Source organism: Leptodactylus fuscus, chromosome 7, assembly GCF_031893055.1.
Source record: "Leptodactylus fuscus isolate aLepFus1 chromosome 7, aLepFus1.hap2, whole genome shotgun sequence".
Classification (NCBI taxonomy): Eukaryota; Metazoa; Chordata; class Amphibia; order Anura; family Leptodactylidae; genus Leptodactylus; species Leptodactylus fuscus.
The window spans coordinates 9,294,268-9,316,902 of record NC_134271.1 but is presented as its reverse complement, the minus strand read 5'-3'; the positions used below and the strand labels follow the sequence as shown (position 1 = coordinate 9,316,902).

The 22,635-nt window shown below is 42.4% G+C and overlaps 1 protein-coding gene across 10 annotated transcripts in view; it reads right to left on the bottom strand.

Moving 5' to 3' along the window:
- SOX6 (SRY-box transcription factor 6) overlaps positions 1-22,635 on the bottom strand; it is a 279,833-nt gene that overhangs the window by 164,433 nt on the left and 92,765 nt on the right. For 9 of the 10 annotated variants that reach the window (XM_075280972.1, XM_075280975.1, XM_075280971.1 and 6 more), the window contains one exon: positions 15,903-16,021. In XM_075280972.1, coding sequence (XP_075137073.1) covers positions 15,903-15,979 — 77 coding nt within the window. In that variant the 5' untranslated portion in view covers positions 15,980-16,021. Of the gene's footprint in view, positions 1-15,902; positions 16,022-16,627; positions 16,646-22,635 lie in introns of those variants that run through there. The other variant, XM_075280977.1, reaches the window with a different exon arrangement.

The window sequence follows — 22,635 nt, the reverse complement described above, 5'->3', positions numbered from 1 at the left end:
ATGTTTCCCTACACGATACATCAGACTTACCAAACAGCATCAGACACTGTGATAAACCTGGTGCAGTTTGGGACTGTCTAGTCTAATTTTACACTGTCGAAAACTGAGATACTATTAGTACGTCTGCCCCACTGAGTCTGCGGAGGCCTTCTCCCTTAGAGTTCAGACGTCATACCAACTAATTGACTTCAGAAAGACTCCCATCATCCTCTGTGGTGACGTTGTCTCTTTAGTGACAATTCTCGGCCCTCAGATGCTGCCCCCCTGTGACTGGAGGCGACGAGGCGCCATTTGTACCAGTGACATACCATCAGGAGAACGTCAGAAACTACTTGTTCCGATGAATTTAACAAGTCGTCTTGTGTCGCTGACCGATCACTAACAAGATAGCAGAGACAACGGGAACGGCGACGGTGGCAGAAGCCAGAAGTGCGCAACGTGAACGCATTTCATGTTTTTAAGGACACAACATCTCCCAGGAATACAGATCCAGACGCAGCGACGAGACTTCACATCCCAGATCTGCAGCCGTCAATTTCACTCCATAATTTACAGCGCTGCTGCGAGAGGATGTTAAGTGACTGCACCACAAGTCACAATGATTATGTGGAACATCTCCCGCTAAAAAGACGACGCGGCTGCGCCACTGAACACGAGCCGCTTGAAAGACTGTTCCGGAAAATAATTTGTAGGGACTCTTAAGGGAGGTATCCATTATTTAACGCCTCGTCCCATTATCTGCAAGAAAGAGAATCACCAGGCGTCTTTGTAGAGCTCGACAATTGCAAGTTCCGAGGATTTTTTTTTCTTTAAATTCCATTATTTTTTTTCATTAACTGTTTCACTGCTGGTGGCTAATCTGCTCAGTGCAGACAAGAAACCTCCTAAAGTCAACTAGAAAGGAATGCACTCTACCTGTGTAACAAGGATTAGAGGGGGAGGAGCTCTACCTGTACAACAGGGATTAGAGGGGGAGGAGCTCTACCTGTATAACAAGGATTAGAGGGGGAGGAGCTCTACCTGTACAACAGGGATTAGAGGGGGAGGAGCTCTACCTGTATAACAAGGATTAGAGGGGGAGGAGCTCTACCTGTACAACAGGGATTAGAGGGGGAGGAGCTCTACCTGTACAACAGGGATTAGAGGGGGAGGAGCTCTACCTGTATAACAAGGATTAGAGGGGGAGGAGCTCTACCTGTACAACAGGGATTAGAGGGGGAGGAGCTCTACCTGTATAACAAGGATTAGAGGGGGAGGAGCTCTACCTGTACAACAGGGATTAGAGGGGGAGGAGCTCTACCTGTATAACAAGGATTAGAGGGGGAGGAGCTCTACCTGTACAACAAGGATTAGAGGGGGAGGAGCTCTACCTGTATAACAAGGATTAGAGGGGGAGGAGCTCTACCTGTACAACAAGGATTAAAAGGGGTGGAGCTCTACCTTTACAACAAGGATTAGAGGGGGAGGAGCTCTACCTGTACAACAAGGATTAGAGGGGGAGGAGCTCTACCTGTACAACAAGGATTAGAGGGGGAGGAGCTCTACCTGTATAACAAGGATTAGAGGGGGAGGAGCTCTACCTGTACAACAGGGATTAGAGGGGGAGGAGCTCTACCTGTACAACAAGGATTAGAGGGGGAGGAGCTCTACCTGTACAACAAGGATTAGAGGGGGAGGAGCTCTACCTGTATAACAAGGATTAGAGGGGGAGGAGCTCTACCTGTACAACAGGGATTAGAGGGGGAGGAGCTCTACCTGTATAACAAGGATTAGAGGGAGAGGAGCTCTACCTGTACAACAAGGATTAGAGGGGGAGGAGCTCTACCTGTACAACAAGGATTAGAGGGGGAGGAGCTCTACCTGTACAACAAGGATTAAAAGGGGTGGAGCTCTACCTTTACAACAAGGATCAGAGGGGGAGGAGCTCTACCTGTACAACAAGGATTAGAGGGGGAGGAGCTCTACCTGTACAACAAGGATTAGAGGGGAGGAGCTCTACCTGTACAACAAGGATTAGAGGGGGAGGAGCTCTACCTGTACAACAAGGATTAGAGGGGGAGGAGCTCTACCTGTATAACAAGGACTAGAGGGGGAGGAACTCTACCTGTATAACAAGGATTAGAAGGGGTGGAGCTCTACCTGTACAACAAGGATTAGAGGGGGAGGAGCTCTACCTGTACAACAGGGATTAGAGGGGGAGGAGCTCTACCTGTATAACAAGGCTTACAGGGGGAGGAGCTCTACCGTACAAAAAGGATATAAGGGGGAGGAGCTCTAGCAATATGATACTGATTACAGGGAGAGGAGCTCTACCTTTACAACAAGGATTACAGAGGGAGGAGATCTACTGTACTGGTATGCACGGATTACAGGGGGAGGAACTCTACCTGTACAACAAGGAATACAAGAGGAGGAACTCTACCAGGATGACAGCTATTATATGGGTTGCACCAACACCTGTATGATATTAATGACAGGGGGAGGTGCTCTACACTTATGACAGTAATTAAAGGAACAAAAGCTCTACCTGTATGACAATTATTAAAGGGAGAGGAGCTCTACCTGTACAACAATGATAATAGGGGGAGAAGCTTTACCTGTATGACGATTACAGGGAAAGGAGCTCTACCTGTATGATAGAGATTACAGGGGGAGGAGCTCTATGTGTATGACAGGGATTACAGAGGGAGGAGCTCTATGTGTATGACGGGGATTACAGGGGGAGGAGCTCTATGTGTATGACAGGGATTACAGGGGGAGGAGCTCTATGAATGACAGGGATTACAGGGGGAGGAGCTCTATGTGTATGACAGGGATTACAGGGGGAGGAGCTCTATGTGTATGACAGGGATTACAGGGGGAGGAGCTCTATGTGTATGACAGGGATTACAGGGGCAGAAGCTCTATGTGTATGACAGGGATTACAGGGGGAGGAGTTCTATGTATATGACAGTGATTACAGGGGGAGGAGCTCTCTCTCTCTACAACCTGTGTTTACAGGGGAAGAGGTCAAAATAAGAAGGCATTTACTTATTATGTGAAATAAACGATTTCCATTTATGGAGTTCTGCACATACATTTTTTCCCGTCTTCATGTTCTCCCTCCTCTATATGCTTCCTCCTTTTATCTCTTCCTCCTTTCTTCTTTTCTCAAATTCACTTCCTTTTCCTCTCATCTCCTCGTTTCTTCATCTGCTTCCTCATCTAATTTCCTCTCCCTTTTTCTCTACCTTCCTTCATATGCGCTGACCTTCTCTTCCTCCCTTCATCTCCTCTCCTCTCATCCTACTCCCTTCATGTCCTCTCTCCTCCATCTCTTCCTCCCTTCATCTCTTCCTTTCCTTTGATCCTATTGTGCCTCATACTACAAATAAAACTGATAAATATATAAAGCAATCTTCTCTGTGTTCCAAGAGATCATCCATGACCACCTCCTCACTGTCCTGTGTCTGACTGCAAGACAACTGGCTGCAGCAGGAGCCTCCCCCCTCTGTCCTATAGTAACATAGTAGATAAGGTTGGATACAGACACAAGTTCATCAAACCCAACCTATAAACCTATTGAGTTAATCAAAATAGTATATCCCAACACCCTCATAAGGTCTCCAGCCCGCCCTCTTGACTCAGATCCATACCCTTGCACATTCTACCACCAAAGATGGAGCGGATCAGCAAGAGATTAACCCTGTGTTCTCAGCAGGATTTCTGCAAGACTGTTTATGACCGGAACAGTCAGATAACGCCGCGGTAAGACAGTGAGGACAGAAATATCCTCTACTTCCTTCCAGGAATCTGTCATATTACATAAAAATTTCAAGACCTGTTCATCAATTATGATGAGGATTATCGAGGTCTGTGTCTGTGTCGTGACGTCACCGCACTATAATCTGCTGCAACCATTCGGGTGGATTCAAGGAATAAGATATTTCTTAGAAGTGTTATCAAAAGCGACACATTTACTGAAATTCAACCCAATAAAACATGACAAACAATACATTCTACAACAAGTAGACAGGACAACGCTCCGCTGTGCCGTGCCGCGCTCCAGGTGCGGCCTCCGTGTGGACAAACATTCCTTTCAGGCCATTTTCCAATAAATAACATGCAGCTATGAGGAAAGTGCAGGGAGATATATTTGCAGCTGACAGGTAACACAATACATCACCGCACAGGCTCATTAACATTATGGAGGAACAGTAAATTAGACTTTTATTCAGCCGCATATTAAGGTTTTAATGGAAAAACTGGAATAAAAAAAAAACACAATGATGTCAATGTTTCCAGTTGGGTCTAAGAGTAGAGTCATGTGGAGCTTAAATGGCTGCTCTGTCCTACAACGTGTCCCAGACGAGGGAACGCCGCCACCGAAAACCCCACAAAGTGAAACAGATCTATGTGTCCAGCCATAAAACCTCCTCTGTGCAGTGAACAACATATAGAAAGGCACGTGATATAATGTAGAGCCATATAATAATAATAATTTACAATCTAATAATAATAACATATAACATCATAAAAAGCAGAGTAATATCATTTATAATGTAGAGTAAAATAATATAATGTCATGTAAATACAGAACATAACACAAAATGCAATATAGTATAAAATTATATAAAACACAATATAACGTAGAGTAATATAATATACAACATAGTGTAATATAATATAGAAAATGATATAATGCAGTGTAATATCATACAACATAATATCAAGTCGTGTGATATAGAAGGAAGTGTAAAATAATATAAAACAAATAACTTCATTCAGTATAAAATATACAACACAATATAATATAGCACACAATATACATATAGATCACATAATAAAATAGACATAATACAATTTGGTATAGGAATATATAATGTAACGTAGTGTAATATAATATACAACATAACATAATGCCCTGTAATAAATATATAATATACTGTAGTGTAATATATAATTATAATATATATTATATAATGAGCTGTAGCTATATATTGCATAATATTATGTAATGTAGTTTAATATAATATACAGCAATGTATTGTAGTGAAATTTAAGAAAAATCTACAATATAAAATACAATGCAGTGTAATATAATATACAACATAACGAGATGTAATGTAATACTATATACTGTATATACTCGAGTATAAACCAAGTTTTTCAGCACAGTTTTTAAAAATTTTAAATAAATAAAAGTTGTAAATCCCTCCTTTCCCTAGAATACATATAAAAGTAGAAATTTACTGTGAAACATATACACATTAGATATCTCTGTGTCTAAAAGTGCCCGGTCTACAGAATATAGGGGATCTGCAGTGCTCCTGTTCTGTCGGGAAGGGGTTAATAGGAGCACTGCAGATACCCTATATTCAGCCAGACTGAATTCCAAGTGGGGAAAAACAATCGTCAAGCTCAGGGAAGGGGCAGACAGACAACAAAAACACCCCCTCCCCTTCCCCAGAAACTACTACACCCAAAAACTCCGACCATTTTAATTTTTGAAATTTTCCAGTAGCTGCTGCATTTCCCCCCCCCCCTAGGCTTATACTCGAGTCAATAAGTTTTCCCAGTTTTTGTGGTAAAATCAGGGGCCTCGGCTTATATTTGGGTCAGCTTATACTCGAGTATATACGGTATGTAGTATAATTTAATATACAATAGAATGTAGTAAAATACAGTAAGCTGTGATACAAAGCAATATAATGTAGTGTAGTGTCATCTATAAGATATACTATATTTTAGTGTAATATGGTACAACAATATAGTGTACTACCATATAAAATATTATAATATATTGTAATGTATAATATCATATACTCTATGGTAGAATAATATGTAACATTACAATGTAAAGCAATAGAATATACTAGAACATAAAAAAAAAACAATGTAGTGTAATGTATAATTGAATATGTAATACCCTAGAGTAATATAGAATATGTAATGTAATAAATGTGATGTTATATAGTGTACTGTAATAAAGTACAAAAATACTATAAGATAGTAGACTGTAATGTAAACTATCACATACTATAATGCGGTGTAATATGTAATATCATGGATTATAATTGTATTATTATAATGTATAATTAAATATAAGGTAATATAAAATTATGTAGTATGAGCTATAATGTAACATAACACTATGATGTAATATACCGTAATATAATATTATATACCATAGCACAATCTAAAAACAAAAACCTCAAAACTTTATCAATTCACTGCTCAGACAATGACACAATTATAATAGTATAATATCACACGTCATTATGACATGAGATTACACAACCAAAGTCTTACTGAAACTTTACATACAATTGGAGGAACTTTTTATATCGGGGTGTATTACTGTGGCCGCTTTTCCTGCCTCCCCGGGACTATTTTTGGTGGACAGGTTCATGGTTGGGGATAAAACATATAAAAGTCTTGTCTGTCATTTTATCACAGTGTTGGATATCTCTCAGCATTCAGCACTCTATAGACACTGGGAACGGCGCCAGGTTCTGCTGACAGGTTTCTAGAGACGTTTTCTGCACAAGTGGAGGAAGGATTGAGAATGATAGGTAATGAGGACAAGGGGAACCAGCAACGTACGATGGAGCAAGGGAAAAGGAAGGGACAAGGGGACTTTATACTATGACTAATAGACTCTATACATAGAGCACTACAACCACTGACCGACCACCGAACATGACCACAATATTATACACTATATAGAGAACTACAATCCCCAACTACAATACTATAAGATAACAACAAAAATGTGAGTGTGAGAGGGAAGTGAATGAGTGGAGCATGTGAGTATAGTGTGTAAGGGAGTGCGGTGTCTGCGAAGGGCATGTGAGGGAAGAGTGTGGTCCGAACGTGTGAGGGAAGTGACCGGAGTGTGTGAGGCAAGAGAGTGAGTGGAGTGTATGAGGGAAACACATGAGTGGAGCATGTGAGGGAAATGCGAGTGGAGCATGTGAGGAAAACATGTGAGTGGAGCATATGAGAGAAATGTGAGTGGAATGTGTGAGTTGAGCATATGAGGGAAACGAGTGAGTGGAGCGTGAGGGAAACGTGTGAGTGGAGTGTGTGAGGGAAATGTGAGTGGCGCGTGTGAGGGAAATGTGAGTGGAGCTTATGAGTGAAACGTGAGTGGAGCGTGTGAGGGAAACGTGTGAGTGGAGCGTGTGAGGGAAATGTGAGTGGAGCGTGTGAGGGAAACATTAGGGAAACGTGTGAGTGGAGCATGTGAGGGAAACTTGAGTGGAGCATGCGAGGAAATTGTGGGAGTGGGGCATGAGAAGAAAGCGTGTGAGGTAAGTGTGTGAGTGAATAGTGTGAAGCAAGTGTGTGAGCAGTCTGCGTGATGTAAGATTATCAGCAGGAGGGACATTTCGGGCCTCCAGACATTGTCAGCTATATTTAGGCGTCCTGAGCGGGGATCAGGTTCTCAGTACACAGCGACATTCCCCTCGCCGCTCTGACATGTCTGCCCCCTGTGCCCGGCTTATACACACACAGATACCCAGGGACCAGGACCTTTCACCTCAACACGAACACTGGATAACACCAAAAATGGCGCCATCTTTTATAAGTCACATGTCTCAGTAGATCAATATGCAACTTGGCCCCATGGCCCCCATATGGACGAGTGACAATCACAGCCTTGTGCAGGGGACACAGACAATATGGGATCACAGATAACACACTGAAGAAGGCCTAACATACATCAGATACACGTCTGAGAAATCAGAGCTGCAGTGTAAAGCATGGGGGAAGTTACTTTTGAAACAGAGTCTTGTTCAGTCTCTCGTTGACTGTGACGCGAAACATTGTTATGAAACTGCAGCTATGTAGACATACACCAAGAAACAAAAGAAGCACTCACAGACCCACCACGCGTTCCAGACGCCATACGTACGGCGCATAACCTGCTACTTACTGACTGGCTCCTCCAAGTCCATATAAACAAGTGAACAATGTGCTGTTATATACGGCTACACGAGACACCTACTGTATTATCCATACCTCTCTGACTACCTCTCATAGCATCCCTCATTCTTCCTAAATTTTCCTGGGGATGAGACACTACAGATAAAACATTGGTACAAAACTTCTGCTGTGAAATTCCACTGGTGTATAAAAACAGCATAAATCACCCTCATCCCTGTTATATATAATGCACTGCATTGATATGTAAAAACAGCTGGAGAGAGTGAAACACCTGACACCCAGGTGTGACCCGACACCCGTATTTCCCTTGAGAACTGTTGCGCAAGAGCAGGACATGGAGCGCGTCCTGATCCTGAGATATATTATAGTCCAGAGTCATTGTATGTGTCAGGAAAGAGCTGCTGCAGGTGATAAAACTGTGTCAGGAGAAGGTGCTGAAGGAGATAGGATTGGTCTCAAGACAGGGTGCTGCAGGTGTGGTGCTAGGACTGATGTCAGGACAGGGTGCTGCAGTGTTAGGATTGATGTCAGGACAGGGTGCTGCAGTGTTAGGAATGATGTCAGGATAGGGCTGCTGCAGGTGTCAGGATCTGTACCAGGGGGTATTAGGACTGATTTCAGGACAGGACTGCTGCAGGTGCTAGAATTGGTGTCAGGGTTGTGCGAGGAAGTTGTCAGGATTGGTCTCAAGATGACTGCTGCAAGTGCCGAGTTTGGTGTCAGGACGGGGCTGCTGCAAGTGCTAGAATTGTTGACAGGATGGAGTGCTTCAGGTATTAGAATTGAGGTCAGGAAAAGGTTGCTGCAGGTGCTAGATTTGGTGTCAGGGCAGGGAGATGAAGTTGTTAGGATTGGTCTCAACATGGCTGCTGCAAGTGTCGGGTTTGGTGTCAGAAATGGGCTGCTGCAGGAGTCAGGACTGGTGTCAAAACAAGCTGCTGCATGTGTTGCAATTGGTATCAGGACAGGGTTGCTGCACATGTTGGGGAACTGATGTTAGGACATCACACTGTCCCTCCATCTTCCTGCCTGCTGTTTCCCCTCACCCCTGGCCACCCCCATCACCCCAGCTGCCCCCCAAACCTCCTGCCTCCTGTTCTCCCATCTTTCTGCCTGCCTCCCCATTCTTATGCCTGCTACCCCCCCCCCCCCCATCCTCCTAATCGCTCCCCACAATGCACTTATTAATATCTGATTAGATAGTCCCAGGAAATCAATCCCGCCAGCAATCGGCTAAAAATAATCTCTGCTAAATATAAACTAATAATCACTAATTGGACGGATGAGAAACGTTACAATGGAAACGAGACGAGAGAAAATCCAAAAGGAAAACCGACACAGCGTGCACCACAGGCCATAATCTCTGCACTGACCAGAATCTGTAATCTCTACACCCAACACAGATTATAATCTCATAATACCCAGAATTGATCACAGCATGTACTCTCTGTACTGACCACAGCATGTAATCTCTGTACTGACCACAGCATGTAATCTCTGTACTGACCACAGCATGTAATCTCTGTACTGACCACAGCATGTAATCTCTGTACTGACCACAGCATGTAATCTCTGTACTGACCACAGCATGTAATCTCTATACTGACCACAGCATGTAATCTCTATACTGACTACAGTATGTAATCTCTATACTAACCACAGTATGTAATCTCTGTACTGACCACAGCATGTAATCTCTGTACTGACCACAGCATGTAATCTCTATACTGACCACAGCATGTAATCTCTATACTGACTACAGTATGTAATCTCTATACTAACCACAGTATGTAATCTCTGTACTGACCACAGCATGTAATCTCTGTACTGACCACAGCATGTAATCTCTATACTGACCACAGCATGTAATCTCTGTACTGACCACAGCATGTAATCTCTATACTGACCACAGCATGTAATCTCTATACTGACCACAGCATGTAATCTCTATACTGACCACAGCATGTAATCTCTATACTGACTACAGTATGTAATCTCTATACTAACCACAGTATGTAATCTCTATACTGACCACAGCATGTAATCTCTATACTGACCACAGCATGTAATCTCTATACTGACCACAGCATGTAATCTCTATACTGACCACAGTATGTAATCTCTATATTGACCACAGCATGTAATCTCTATACTGACTACAGTATGTAATCTCTATACTAACCACAGTATGTAATCTCTATACTGACCACAGCATGTAATCTCTATACTGACTACAGTATGTAATCTCTATACTAACCACAGTATGTAATCTCTATACTGACCACAGCATGTAATCTCTATACTGACCACAGCATGTAATCTCTATACTGACCACAGCATGTAATCTCTGTACTGACCACAGCATGTAATCTCTGGACAGTACATATTATATAATCTCTGCACTGACCACAGTATGTAATCTCTGTACTGACCACAATATGTAATCTCTGTACTGACCACAATATGTAATCTCTGTACTGACCACAATATGTAATCTCTATACTGACCACAGCATGTAATCTCTGTACTGACCACAGCATGTAATCTCTGTACTGACCACAGCATGTAATCTCTGTACTGACCACAGCATGTAATCTCTATACTGACCACAGCATGTAATCTCTATACTGACTACAGTATGTAATCTCTATACTAACCACAGTATGTAATCTCTGTACTGACCACAGCATGTAATCTCTATACTGACCACAGCATGTAATCTCTATACTGACCACAGCATGTAATCTCTATACTGACTACAGTATGTAATCTCTATACTAACCACAGTATGTAATCTCTGTACTGACCACAGCATGTAATCTCTATACTGACCACAGCATGTAATCTCTATACTGACCACAGTATGTAATCTCTATACTGACTACAGTATGTAATCTCTATACTGACCACAGCATGTAATCTCTATACTGACTACAGTATGTAATCTCTATACTGACTACAGTATGTAATCTCTGTACTGACTACAGTATGTAATCTCTATACTGACCACAGCATGTAATCTCTATACTGACTACAGTATGTAATCTCTGTACTGACCACAGCATGTAATCTCTATACTGACTACAGTATGTAATCTCTATACTAACCACAGTATGTAATCTCTATACTGACCACAGCATGTAATCTCTATACTGACCACAGCATGTAATCTCTATACTGACTACAGCATGTAATCTCTATACTGACCACAGCATGTAATCTCTATACTGACCACAGCATGTAATCTCTATACTGACCACAGCATGTAATCTCTGTACTGACCACAGCATGTAATCTCTGGACAGTACATATTATATAATCTCTGCACTGACCACAGTATGTAATCTCTGTACTGACCACAATATGTAATCTCTGTACTGACCACAATATGTAATCTCTGTACTGACCACAATATGTAATCTCTATACTGACCACAGCATGTAATCTCTATACTGACTACAGCATGTAATCTCTATACTGACCACAGCATGTAATCTCTATACTGACTACAGCATGTAATCTCTATACTGACCACAGCATGTAATCTCTATACTGACCACAGCATGTAATCTCTATACTGACCACAGCATGTAATCTCTATACTGACCACAGCATGTAATCTCTATACTGACCACAGTATGTAATCTCTATACTGACCACAGCATGTAATCTCTATACTGACCACAGCATGTAATCTCTGTACTGACCACAACATGTAATCTCTGTACTGACCACAGCATGTAATCTCTATACTGACTACAGTATGTAATCTCTATACTAACCACAGTATGTAATCTCTATACTGACCACAGCATGTAATCTCTGTACTGACCACAGCATGTAATCTCTGTACTGACCACAGCATGTAATCTCTGTACTGACCACAGCATGTAATCTCTATACTGACCACAGCATGTAATCTCTATACTGACTACAGTATGTAATCTCTATACTAACCACAGTATGTAATCTCTATACTGACCACAGCATGTAATCTCTATACTGACTACAGTATGTAATCTCTATACTAACCACAGTATGTAATCTCTATACTGACCACAGCATGTAATCTCTATACTGACCACAGCATGTAATCTATATACTGACCACAGCATGTAATCTCTGTACTGACCACAGCATGTAATCTCTGGACAGTACATATTATATAATCTCTGCACTGACCACAGTATGTAATCTCTGTACTGACCACAATATGTAATCTCTGTACTGACCACAATATGTAATCTCTGTACTGACCACAATATGTAATCTCTATACTGACCACAGCATGTAATCTCTATACTGACTACAGCATGTAATCTCTATACTGACCACAGCATGTAATCTCTATACTGACTACAGTATGTAATCTCTATACTGACCACAGCATGTAATCTCTATACTGACCACAGCATGTAATCTCTATACTGACCACAGCATGTAATCTCTATACTGACCACAGCATGTAATCTCTATACTGACTACAGTATGTAATCTCTATACTGACCACAGCATGTAATCTCTATACTGACCACAGCATGTAATCTCTGTACTGACCACAACATGTAATCTCTGTACTGACCACAGCATGTAATCTCTATACTGACTACAGTATGTAATCTCTATACTAACCACAGTATGTAATCTCTATACTGACCACAGCATGTAATCTCTGTACTGACCACAGCATGTAATCTCTGTACTGACCACAGCATGTAATCTCTATACTGACCACAGCATGTAATCTCTATACTGACTACAGTATGTAATCTCTATACTAACCACAGTATGTAATCTCTATACTGACCACAGCATGTAATCTCTATACTGACCACAGCATGTAATCTCTGTACTGACCACAGCATGTAATCTCTGGACAGTACATATTATATAATCTCTGCACTGACCACAGTATGTAATCTCTGTACTGACCACAATATGTAATCTCTGTACTGACCACAATATGTAATCTCTGTACTGACCACAATATGTAATCTCTATACTGACCACAGTATGTAATCTCTGTACTGACCACAATGTGTAATCTCTATACTGACCACAGTATGTAATCTCTATACTGACCACAGCATGTAATCTCTATACTGACCACAGCATGTAATCTCTGTACTGACCACAGTGTGTAATCTCTGGACAGTACATATTATATAATCTCTGCACTGACCACAGTATGTAATCTCTGTACTGACCACAATATGTAATCTCTATACTGACCACAGTATGTAATCTCTGTACTGACCACAGTATGTAATCTCTGGACAGAACATATTATACAATCTCTGCACTGACCACAGTATGTAATCTCTGACATTATATAATCCCTATACTGACCACAGCACATACTCACTGAATGTCCACTTTGCTCAGGGCCTTTTCAGTGACCTGGTTTGGGATTTCACAGCCAGGAGATTTGAAGAGATTTCAGTATGTCACATACAGTTTTTGCCTTCTCAGAGCTGATATTTTGTTGCACTGGGAAACGTGAGACGTGTGCAGAGACAATGCAGGGATTGGCACATGGTATATGTAACCTGAGGGTCAGAGGGTCAATGTGCCAGTGTGTCTGAGCCTCCCACCCTGCAGAACACGCTCCAGATGTGGGGAGGGTAACATGTCTGTCTGTGGCACAATCACCAGAGGAAGACGTGTAATCTGCTCAAATCAGATTGGAGTAATAATCACATGTGGACAGGAGCCTGCAGGGACAGGCCTGGAATAATCTGCGCTACTCACACACGGATATTACCACTGACCTGTAATATACTGTGTTACATGTGTGATTACATGTATGTGCAGTATGTAATGTCTACTAGTACACATGGTTACATGTGTGTGCAGTATGTAATCTCTATTAGTACACATGGTTACATGTATGTGCGGTATGTAATGTCTACTAGTACACATGGTTACATGTATGTGCGGTATGTAATGTCTACTAGTACACATGGTTACATGTATGTGCGTTATGTAATGTCTTCCAGTACACATGGTTACATGTATGTGCGTTATGTAATGTCTTCCAGTACACATGGTTACATGTATGTGCGGTATGTAATGTCTACTAGTACATATGGTTACATGTATGTGCGTTATGTAATGTCTTCCAGTACACATGGTTACATGTATGTGCGGTATGTAATGTCTACTAGTACACATGCTTACATGTATGTGCGGTATATAATGTCTTCTAGTACATATGGTTACATGTATGTGCGTTATGTAATGTCTTCCAGTACACATGGTTACATGTATGTGCGGTATGTAATGTCTACTAGTACATATGGTTACATGTATGTGCGTTATGTAATGTCTTCCAGTACACATGGTTACATGTATGTGCGGTATGTAATGTCTACTAGTACACATGGTTACCTGTATGTGTGTTATGTAATGTCTTCTAGTACATATGGTTACATGTATGTGCGGTATGTAATGTCTTCTAGTACACATGGTTACAGGTATGTGCGGTACGTAATGTCTTTTAGTACACATGGTTACATGTATGTTTGGTATGTAATGTCTTCTAGTACACATGGTTACATGTATGTACGGTATGTAATGTCTTCTAGTACATATGGTTACATGTATGTGCGGTATGTAATGTCTACTAGTACACACGGTTACATGTATGTGCAGTATGTAATGTCTTTTAGTACACATGGTTACATGTATGTTTGGTATGTAATGTCTTCTAGTACACATGGTTACATGTATGTGCGGTATGTAATGTCTACTAGTACACATGCTTACATGTATGTGCGGTATATAATGTCTTCTAGTACATATGGTTACATGTATGTGCGGTATGTAATGTCTACTAGTACACATGGTTACATGTATGTGCAGTATGTAATGTCTTTTAGTACACATGGTTACATGTATGTTTGGTATGTAATGTCTTCTAGTACACATGGTTACATGTATGTACGGTATGTAATGTCTACTAGTACACACGGTTACATGTATGTGCAGTATGTAATGTCTTCTAGTGCACATGGTTACATGTATGTGCGGTATGTAATGTCTTCTAATACACATGGTTACATGTATGTTCGGTATGTAATGTCTTCTAATACACATGGTTACATTTATGTTCAGTATGTAATGTCTTCTAGTACAGATGATTACTTGTATGTGCTATATCATCTTCTAGCAGAGATGATTCCATGCATGTGCAGTGTAGACTATCCTCTAGTACACATGATAACCTGTATGTGCAATATGAACCGTCTTCTAGTACATATGATTACATGTATGCATGTTATGAGCTTCTAAATGACTAAATGTATGCGTGTTATGAGTCTCTAGTACAGATGATTACATGTATGAACAGCACGGACTGTCCTATAACAAATGCATGCACGTGCGGTATGGTCTTCTAGTACACGTGTTATGAGGAGTCATGTTACATGCTTGCTGTTATATTTGCCTCCTCTTCTATGTACTGATCAGTTGCTCCCCCCAATGTTGTGCTGCTGCTTCTTCTTGTATGTAAACTATAAATCATGTAATTCCCATGTCAGATCCGAGGACACAGATGATGACAAGTTACATATTATTATTATATTATTACATGTTACATATCAGGTTTAGCTCTTCATATTTTGGTGCTGACCAGCTGATGAGTATAAATCAGCGGCCCCCTATAATGGGGTTATAGACAGGCATTATAATGTTATATCAGGGTGTTACCTATGACCAGAACCTCTCACCTACTCAGCCATATGTGACCGTCCAGATACGACATGTATATAATGATCTTGGCAATGGGTTGGAGCTGTGAGCCGAGGACCTGCCGCTGCGCTCCACAAGCAACATCTTGTATTCATTACATGTGTCAGGAAGAGTCGGCTACTCTACAGCTCTACGAGCTCAGCTACATTACAGCCAGCGGGCGGAAAAGGATCAGGAATACATGACACACAGAAGCAAACAGCAGAGAGATGACTTACATGAAGTGGCTGTCCTTCCACTGCTCAGAGCTGCGTTCTGCTATGACGCCGGTCAGAACTTCAGAACTGGATGGCATACCAATTCTCACGCCGTCCCAAACCACAAGGAGCCAATGTCACTGCCGGAAAACCAGAGCCAGTTAGTAATGTCCAAGTGTCATAAACCAGGCAGATATAGTCAGATAGGGCATCCTGCTGGCCACAGGGTATACAAGGGTCTCCTGGGCCTACTGAGAATACAGTGTACCCTAGAGAGGAACGTAGGACCCCGGGGTACTCCAATGTACTAAACGGCTAAGACCACAGGGAACCCTTGTGTACCGGATCCAAAAAACTGTGCAGGAACACAGATTGTCCCAATATCCTAGGCCCTGAGAACAGATCCAGTCCTGACCATAAAGAGCAATATAAAGATAGCAGGCCTAGACAGTAGTGCAGGACCCCTGACTACCCCTGTCTTCTAAGCCTGAAGGTCCCGGACTACCCAGTCTTCTAAGCCTGAAGGACCCCTGACTACCCCTGTCTTCTAAGCCTGAAGGACCCCTGACTACCCCTGTCTTTTAAGCCTGAAGGACCCCTGACTACCCCTGTTTTCTAGGTGCAGGACCCGAGCTGTGCTGTGTTCTGACCCACCAAGACCAGAGCATACCCCTAAATTCTGTCCCCCTAGAGCCGTGCTAGAACCCTGCGTACCCCTGTGTCCCCCCCGCAGCTCCAGGACTCACTGAGAGCCAGCAGCCAGTCGAAGCATCATGCCACGGGGAGAGAGCGAGTCTCCGTCCTGAGCAACACTGGGGCATTGTGGCTACTCTCACACTTGACAGTAAGTTATGAGTCCTTTGTGAGCTCAAGGGAAGGAAAACAGAGATCGGAATTTGGCAGGAAAATATAATACAGAATTCTCCTGTCTGTGGAACCTGCAGCTTTCTCCCCCTTTGGTGGAAACAATCGGGCATTGTCGCAAAAAAGAAAAGCAAGTTTGACAGATGAAATATAGTGAGGCCCCTTGTAGGAAAACAGTAAACAAAAGCAGCATTGAGGGCCGGTCCCCTGTATAGATAGAGGAGCCCACAGCACCGCAGCGCTCCACAAACACCACTGTCAATTCTCCCACACTTCCAGTTAACCCCTGCACCGCCCCTGAACCTTGTCCGCCGGGGGCCAGCAAGAGTTAACCCTGGCTCCATGAATAGCGAAGGACGCCAGCGGCAGAATATCGCGCTCTTCTTAGAGAAATGAGATACAATAAGTAGCTAAAAGAGACTCGAAGTGAAAGACAAGCCAAGAGAAGTGTCATTGTCTACTATAAAGAGCTAATTCTGTGCGCGACAGGAAGACTCGGACACTGGAGATCGCTCTATACAAATATGAAAGGACGGAAGCCATTGCTGGGGATCTCGCTCTCCCTCCAGCCCGGTCCCCTCAGTGAGGTCATTGCTGGCAGGAGAGACGAAAATAAACGTGTCCTCCTGTGGCGGCGCTTCGGACATCTGGACGGGCAGCAAACACTGGACTATTTTCTTTCAAACTCAATTCAGGTTTTTTTGCTCCATTGCTGCGGAGCGGCACCAGAGCCACGCCAGCTGACCGGGATTTGCCGCCGTCTTCCGCTTCAGTTCTTAGGATGAAGCAGATTGTAAAAGCGTAAAAAATAATAAAAAATTTATTTTATCCCTTAACAAGGGCCGGGAACACCACAAACCAGCCAGAACACATTAAGGCCTCGTTCACACACAATTTTTACTTTGCGCGTTTTATTTCGTGTTTTGAGTACATGGCGCCGTACGACGCTGTTTGCACACCTCTCTGGAGACACAGCGCGGGCCCCCTGGTTTCCATTTTGCATTCTTTACACTGCAGGCTATAATAGAAAACTGAAAATACAGTAAATCAAGAAGGCCATTAAGGGGCCGGCTTCACTCACTTGAAGGGGGTATCCTATTTCTAATATTGATGCTTAGGATAGGTCGTCAATATTAGATCTGTGACAGATCTTCAAATAGCTGATCTGTGGAGGTCCCGGGTGTCAGACTGCCCCCTCCCAAAGCTAATATGGATGACCTATCTCTTTAAGAGTGGAGCATTACTTTCAGCATTACTCTCATATACAGCACATGGAGAAAACAGGAGATTCTGCTCCATAACTCTGCCTCACTCACTCAGAAGTAACATGTGAGTTATACATCAGTATTGAGCAGATTATATATGAAGTTTGCACTAAGGTAAGGTAAAACACTTACTAGAAGCTGCAGCGCCATCTCATATGTCTACCTTCAGAACCTCACTCCTCCTTCTGCTCCCTCTCTATAGACTTCTATGGGAAGCAGGTCACTTGATCCTTCACTGCAGTTCGCCTTGTCTCTCAAGATGGATTTTAGCCATAAACGGAGAGTGACAAATCAGGGCAGAAGGCAGGGAAGAAAGTAGCCTGATAAGTGGAGAAAGAGGCATTTTTCTCTGATAAGGGAAAAATGCCAGATAGGGCTCGTTCACACGGGGCAAGAGGGGGCGGATTTTGACGCCAAATCCACCTGAGAATCCGCTCCCTCACAATAGAGGTCTATGCAGACCGCTGCCTTCCTTTTTACCGTGAGTGGTATGTTCCGGCTCACGGAAAAGAGAAGCGAGCTGCCCTTTCTTCAGGCGGATTCCGCAGCTGATTCAACCACGGTGTCCGCGTCGCAACAGCACCCTCCGGACTAGGCCCATTCATTTGGGCCTACTTGGGAGCGGGAAGCCGCAACTGTCGGAAGCTGCGGAAGGCACATTTTGGTCCTATTCTGATGCGGCTTCCCGCATCAAAATCAGAACCAAAATACGCGATCCCGTGCCCCTTGTGAACTAGCCCTTAAGAACATGTGCTGAACCAGGAGTTCTGTAAGTCTCAGACTACTGTCCCACAAGGCCTCTGTCAGGGCATGCTGGGAGTTGTAGTTTCACTACCACTAAGCCTCCATCAATTTCAGACTACAGTTCTATGATGACTTTGCTAAGGCATGCTGGGAGTTGTAGTTTCACCACTGTTGGTTATCAGATCATTGGAATAACCAAAGAACACAGAGAAAGGACAAGTTGCCTTTGGTTAATGTTGAAACATCGGAACATTTTACAGACCTCCAGGCTGAAGGGCGAGTACAGGAAACGTCCTACATAAAATGGGGTGACGTAGAGTGAGAACCCCGATAATCCACGGCCGCCCCTGCCCTATAATGAGTGATTTTCTTGGCCAGGGGTCTGCTATGAGTCCAGTGGGAGCCCTAGTAATGAGTGTGAGCTCATGCTCAGCCCTGGTGCACGCTCCTCTCCAGGGGTGGCTCAGGAGCAGGAATCCACATTCCACGTCAGCCTGATTGAGTGTCTATGCGTTCGCCAGATGCCAATTGTTCTGGGCTATGAGTGACGTGACGGCTCAGACATGACTAGCGGCAGCGCACTAAAACCATATGTGTTCAAGCCAGTGCAGTAATTGTTCGAGAAAGGACCACAAAGCCATAAAGTCCCAGTTAGGATCGAATGACACAGGCCTTGCACATCGTCTGGAAAACATGAAGCCAGCGCTCGGCTCTGCTACACCCATGTACAGCAATCACTGTGCGTGTGTCAGTCTGGACGCCGCTCAGACCGCACCTCAGCCTCCGCAGCGAGAAGAATAGAGATGAGATGCTAAACTAAATATCAGCAGGTAATATCGGGCGCTGACAGTCCGCCGCAGCACCGTCCGCTCCTCTCCTCCTCGGCCGTGCCTAATGCCGCTCTAGTGATTGATGTCAACGTCTTTGGCCTTTCTTAAGTCAACACCAAATTGCGCGGAAGATAAAGGTTTTTCCTCTTTGATTATACAAAGTATCGCATTGTGGTTTGCAGAAGGTCACCCCGCCGGTTATACAACCCCTCTATATTAAATGCTATGAAAAGGTGAATCCACAACGCGCTATAGCCTGTCCGCGGGAACGACACCGCCTGCTCACACGGTGCTTAATTATAAGGCCTGGAGGCCCCCCTTATTATTAGGGATTAGAGGTCGGCTGCTCACTATAGGGGACAGATCATGTGACCAATTCTATCGGACTCCTAACCCCTGAAGACCAAATCCGCTTCTTTATACACCAAAATTAACGCATTTCGTAAAAGACGCCATAAAAAACACCAATAAAAAAAATCTACTGACACTATAAAGAAACCCATAACGTTACGAATGTATGTTCATAGTAAGAGGTGAAATCTGCCTGAAACATAGAAAACAAATCTGCGAGAAACATCGTAAAATAAATCTGCACTACGGCTTGTAATCCATCATGATGCTTCACACATTGCTCTGTACTGCAACATATTTGTGTAGTTTTAGGCTGAGGCCCCACATTGCCGAAACGCAGCTTCTGTTGTTGCAGATTTGCTGCATTTTTTGAAGACTGGCAACAGAGGGAATGGGAAATATCTAGGAAGTTCTTCTACTGCTTTCTGCTCAGTCCAATCCTGGCTTTGGTTCAAAAAACCGCAGTAAAATATGAAACAAAAAAAAGCTGCGTTTCTGCAATGTGGGGCCTCAGCCTTAATGAACTGTTGATGTGTTTTGTGAATGCTCAAATAAAATGTACCCTATTGGAGAATTCTAGTTACAGAAGGGGCGCGGGTCCTTTCTTTAGGATCATTACCTTAGGATGGGTCATCGATCAAATGCTTGAAGGGGCAGAAGCGCTCATTGTGCAGCATTTCTGATCAGTCACAAGGCCTTATCGCAGCTCGGTCTAATTCAAGTGAATGTACGGCACTGTGCTTAGTTTCCTCTGAAGAGGCCTCAGCATTCATCTGAATGTTACAGTCTATTCCACCAGCTGATTGGACCCTACTGATTTGCAATTGTATCAATTCAATTATCCTGGTGATCAGTTTAATGTTAAGGAGACGTTCTAACACCTCGAATATTCAATATTCGGTATACAGCTTCATAATGTAACCACTCTTACAGTATACAGCTCCATAATGTAACCACTCTTACAGTATACAGCTCTATAGTATGACCAATCTTACAGTATACAGATCTATAGTATGACCAATCTTACAGTGTACAGCTCTATAGTGTGACCATACTTACAGTATACAGTATATAGTGTGGCCGCTCTTACAATATACAGCTCTATAGTGTGACCGCTCTTACAATATACAGTTCTATAGTGTGACCATACTTACAGTATACAGTATATAGTGTGACCGCTCTTACAATATACAGCTCTATAGTGTGACCGCTCTTACAGTATACAGTGCGACCGCTCTTACAATATACAGCTCTATAGTGTGACCATACTTACAGTATATAGTGCGACTGCTCTTACAATATACAGCTCTATAGTGTGACCATACTTACAGTATATAGTGCGACCGCTCTTACAATATACAGCTCTATAGTGTGACCATACTTACAGTATATAGTGTGACCGCTCTTACAATATACAGCTCTATAATGTGACTGCTCCTATAGTATAAATACCACCGTAATGCCGCTCTTACAGTAGAGACCACTGTCCCGTACAGCTACCATGAGGTTATTTCTTAAGGATGTGAGACTGCCAGGTCCACTATCTGTGATTTTGCCGCTTGCGTCTAATTGTTCACTTACCACAGATGAAATATAACACGAAAATCTTCAGCAGCCACGAGCCTGCCGTCAGGAAGACATAATAATAAGCGGAGCGGCCTCCAGGCCAGATGGAATCAATCAGGGGGCGCAGTATATAACTACACCCGGTGGCCAGGGCCCGTCCTCCAGAGCCCTGTACACATGTGGAGCGGACGGAAACCTTACATGTTTTTGTTGCTTTAGTCAGAGTTTATAAGACAATGATCCGCGCTCAGTCGCCGGCGCACAATCTGTCCTCTGTCTTATTGTGACCCATAATGATTGAAAAACTTGACTTGTCTGTGAGAAAAATTTCACAAATCACTCAAGAAGCTTACAGAGGAGAATGAGAGGTGTCTTCAGCTCCATGTGTTATTATAGGGGAAGGGGAGAACATGGATGGCATATAGAGGACAAAGCAACAAGAATACGGGAATCTCTGTGACCTTAAAAAAACATGGCCACTGCCCGCCGGTCGAGCATATACTGCGGCGAATATGAATAAACGGTATCAGACTAAAGCTAGAACCGGACACAACAATGATGTGACTGTGTGCAGAAAAAATAAATCCTAACAAAGTCCCTAAAAGTCAGGCAAAATTTGAACCTAAATTCTATTTGGTCATCACATTATACGTTTTGTACTATGGCGGTAATCACTGCGGCGATTTTATTTAAATAAAAACCAATTTTCATAGATTGCACATTATATCATTTAGAGATAAAAAGTGCAAGAAAATAATCCAGAGTAAAGCAACAAAAATAAGAAACCGATGGCGATGATGTAACAATATCAATCGAAAGAAAATAAGGGATATAAAGACGAAGCAAAAAGTATAAAATAATAATAAAAAGAATACTAAAAATAATAAATCGTGATAATGATGTAAATAGAAAATATAATAAGAAAATAATAAGAATGAGGAAGTAATGAATGATAATAAAGGATAGCAAATAAAAAATTTAAATTATAAAAATAATAATAATAATAATAATAAAAATATATAAATAATAAATATTAATAATAAAAAAAATCTAAAAAAAAATAAATCGAGATAATGCCAATAAATAGAAAATATAATAATAAAAATAATAATGAGGAAGTAATTATTATTAATA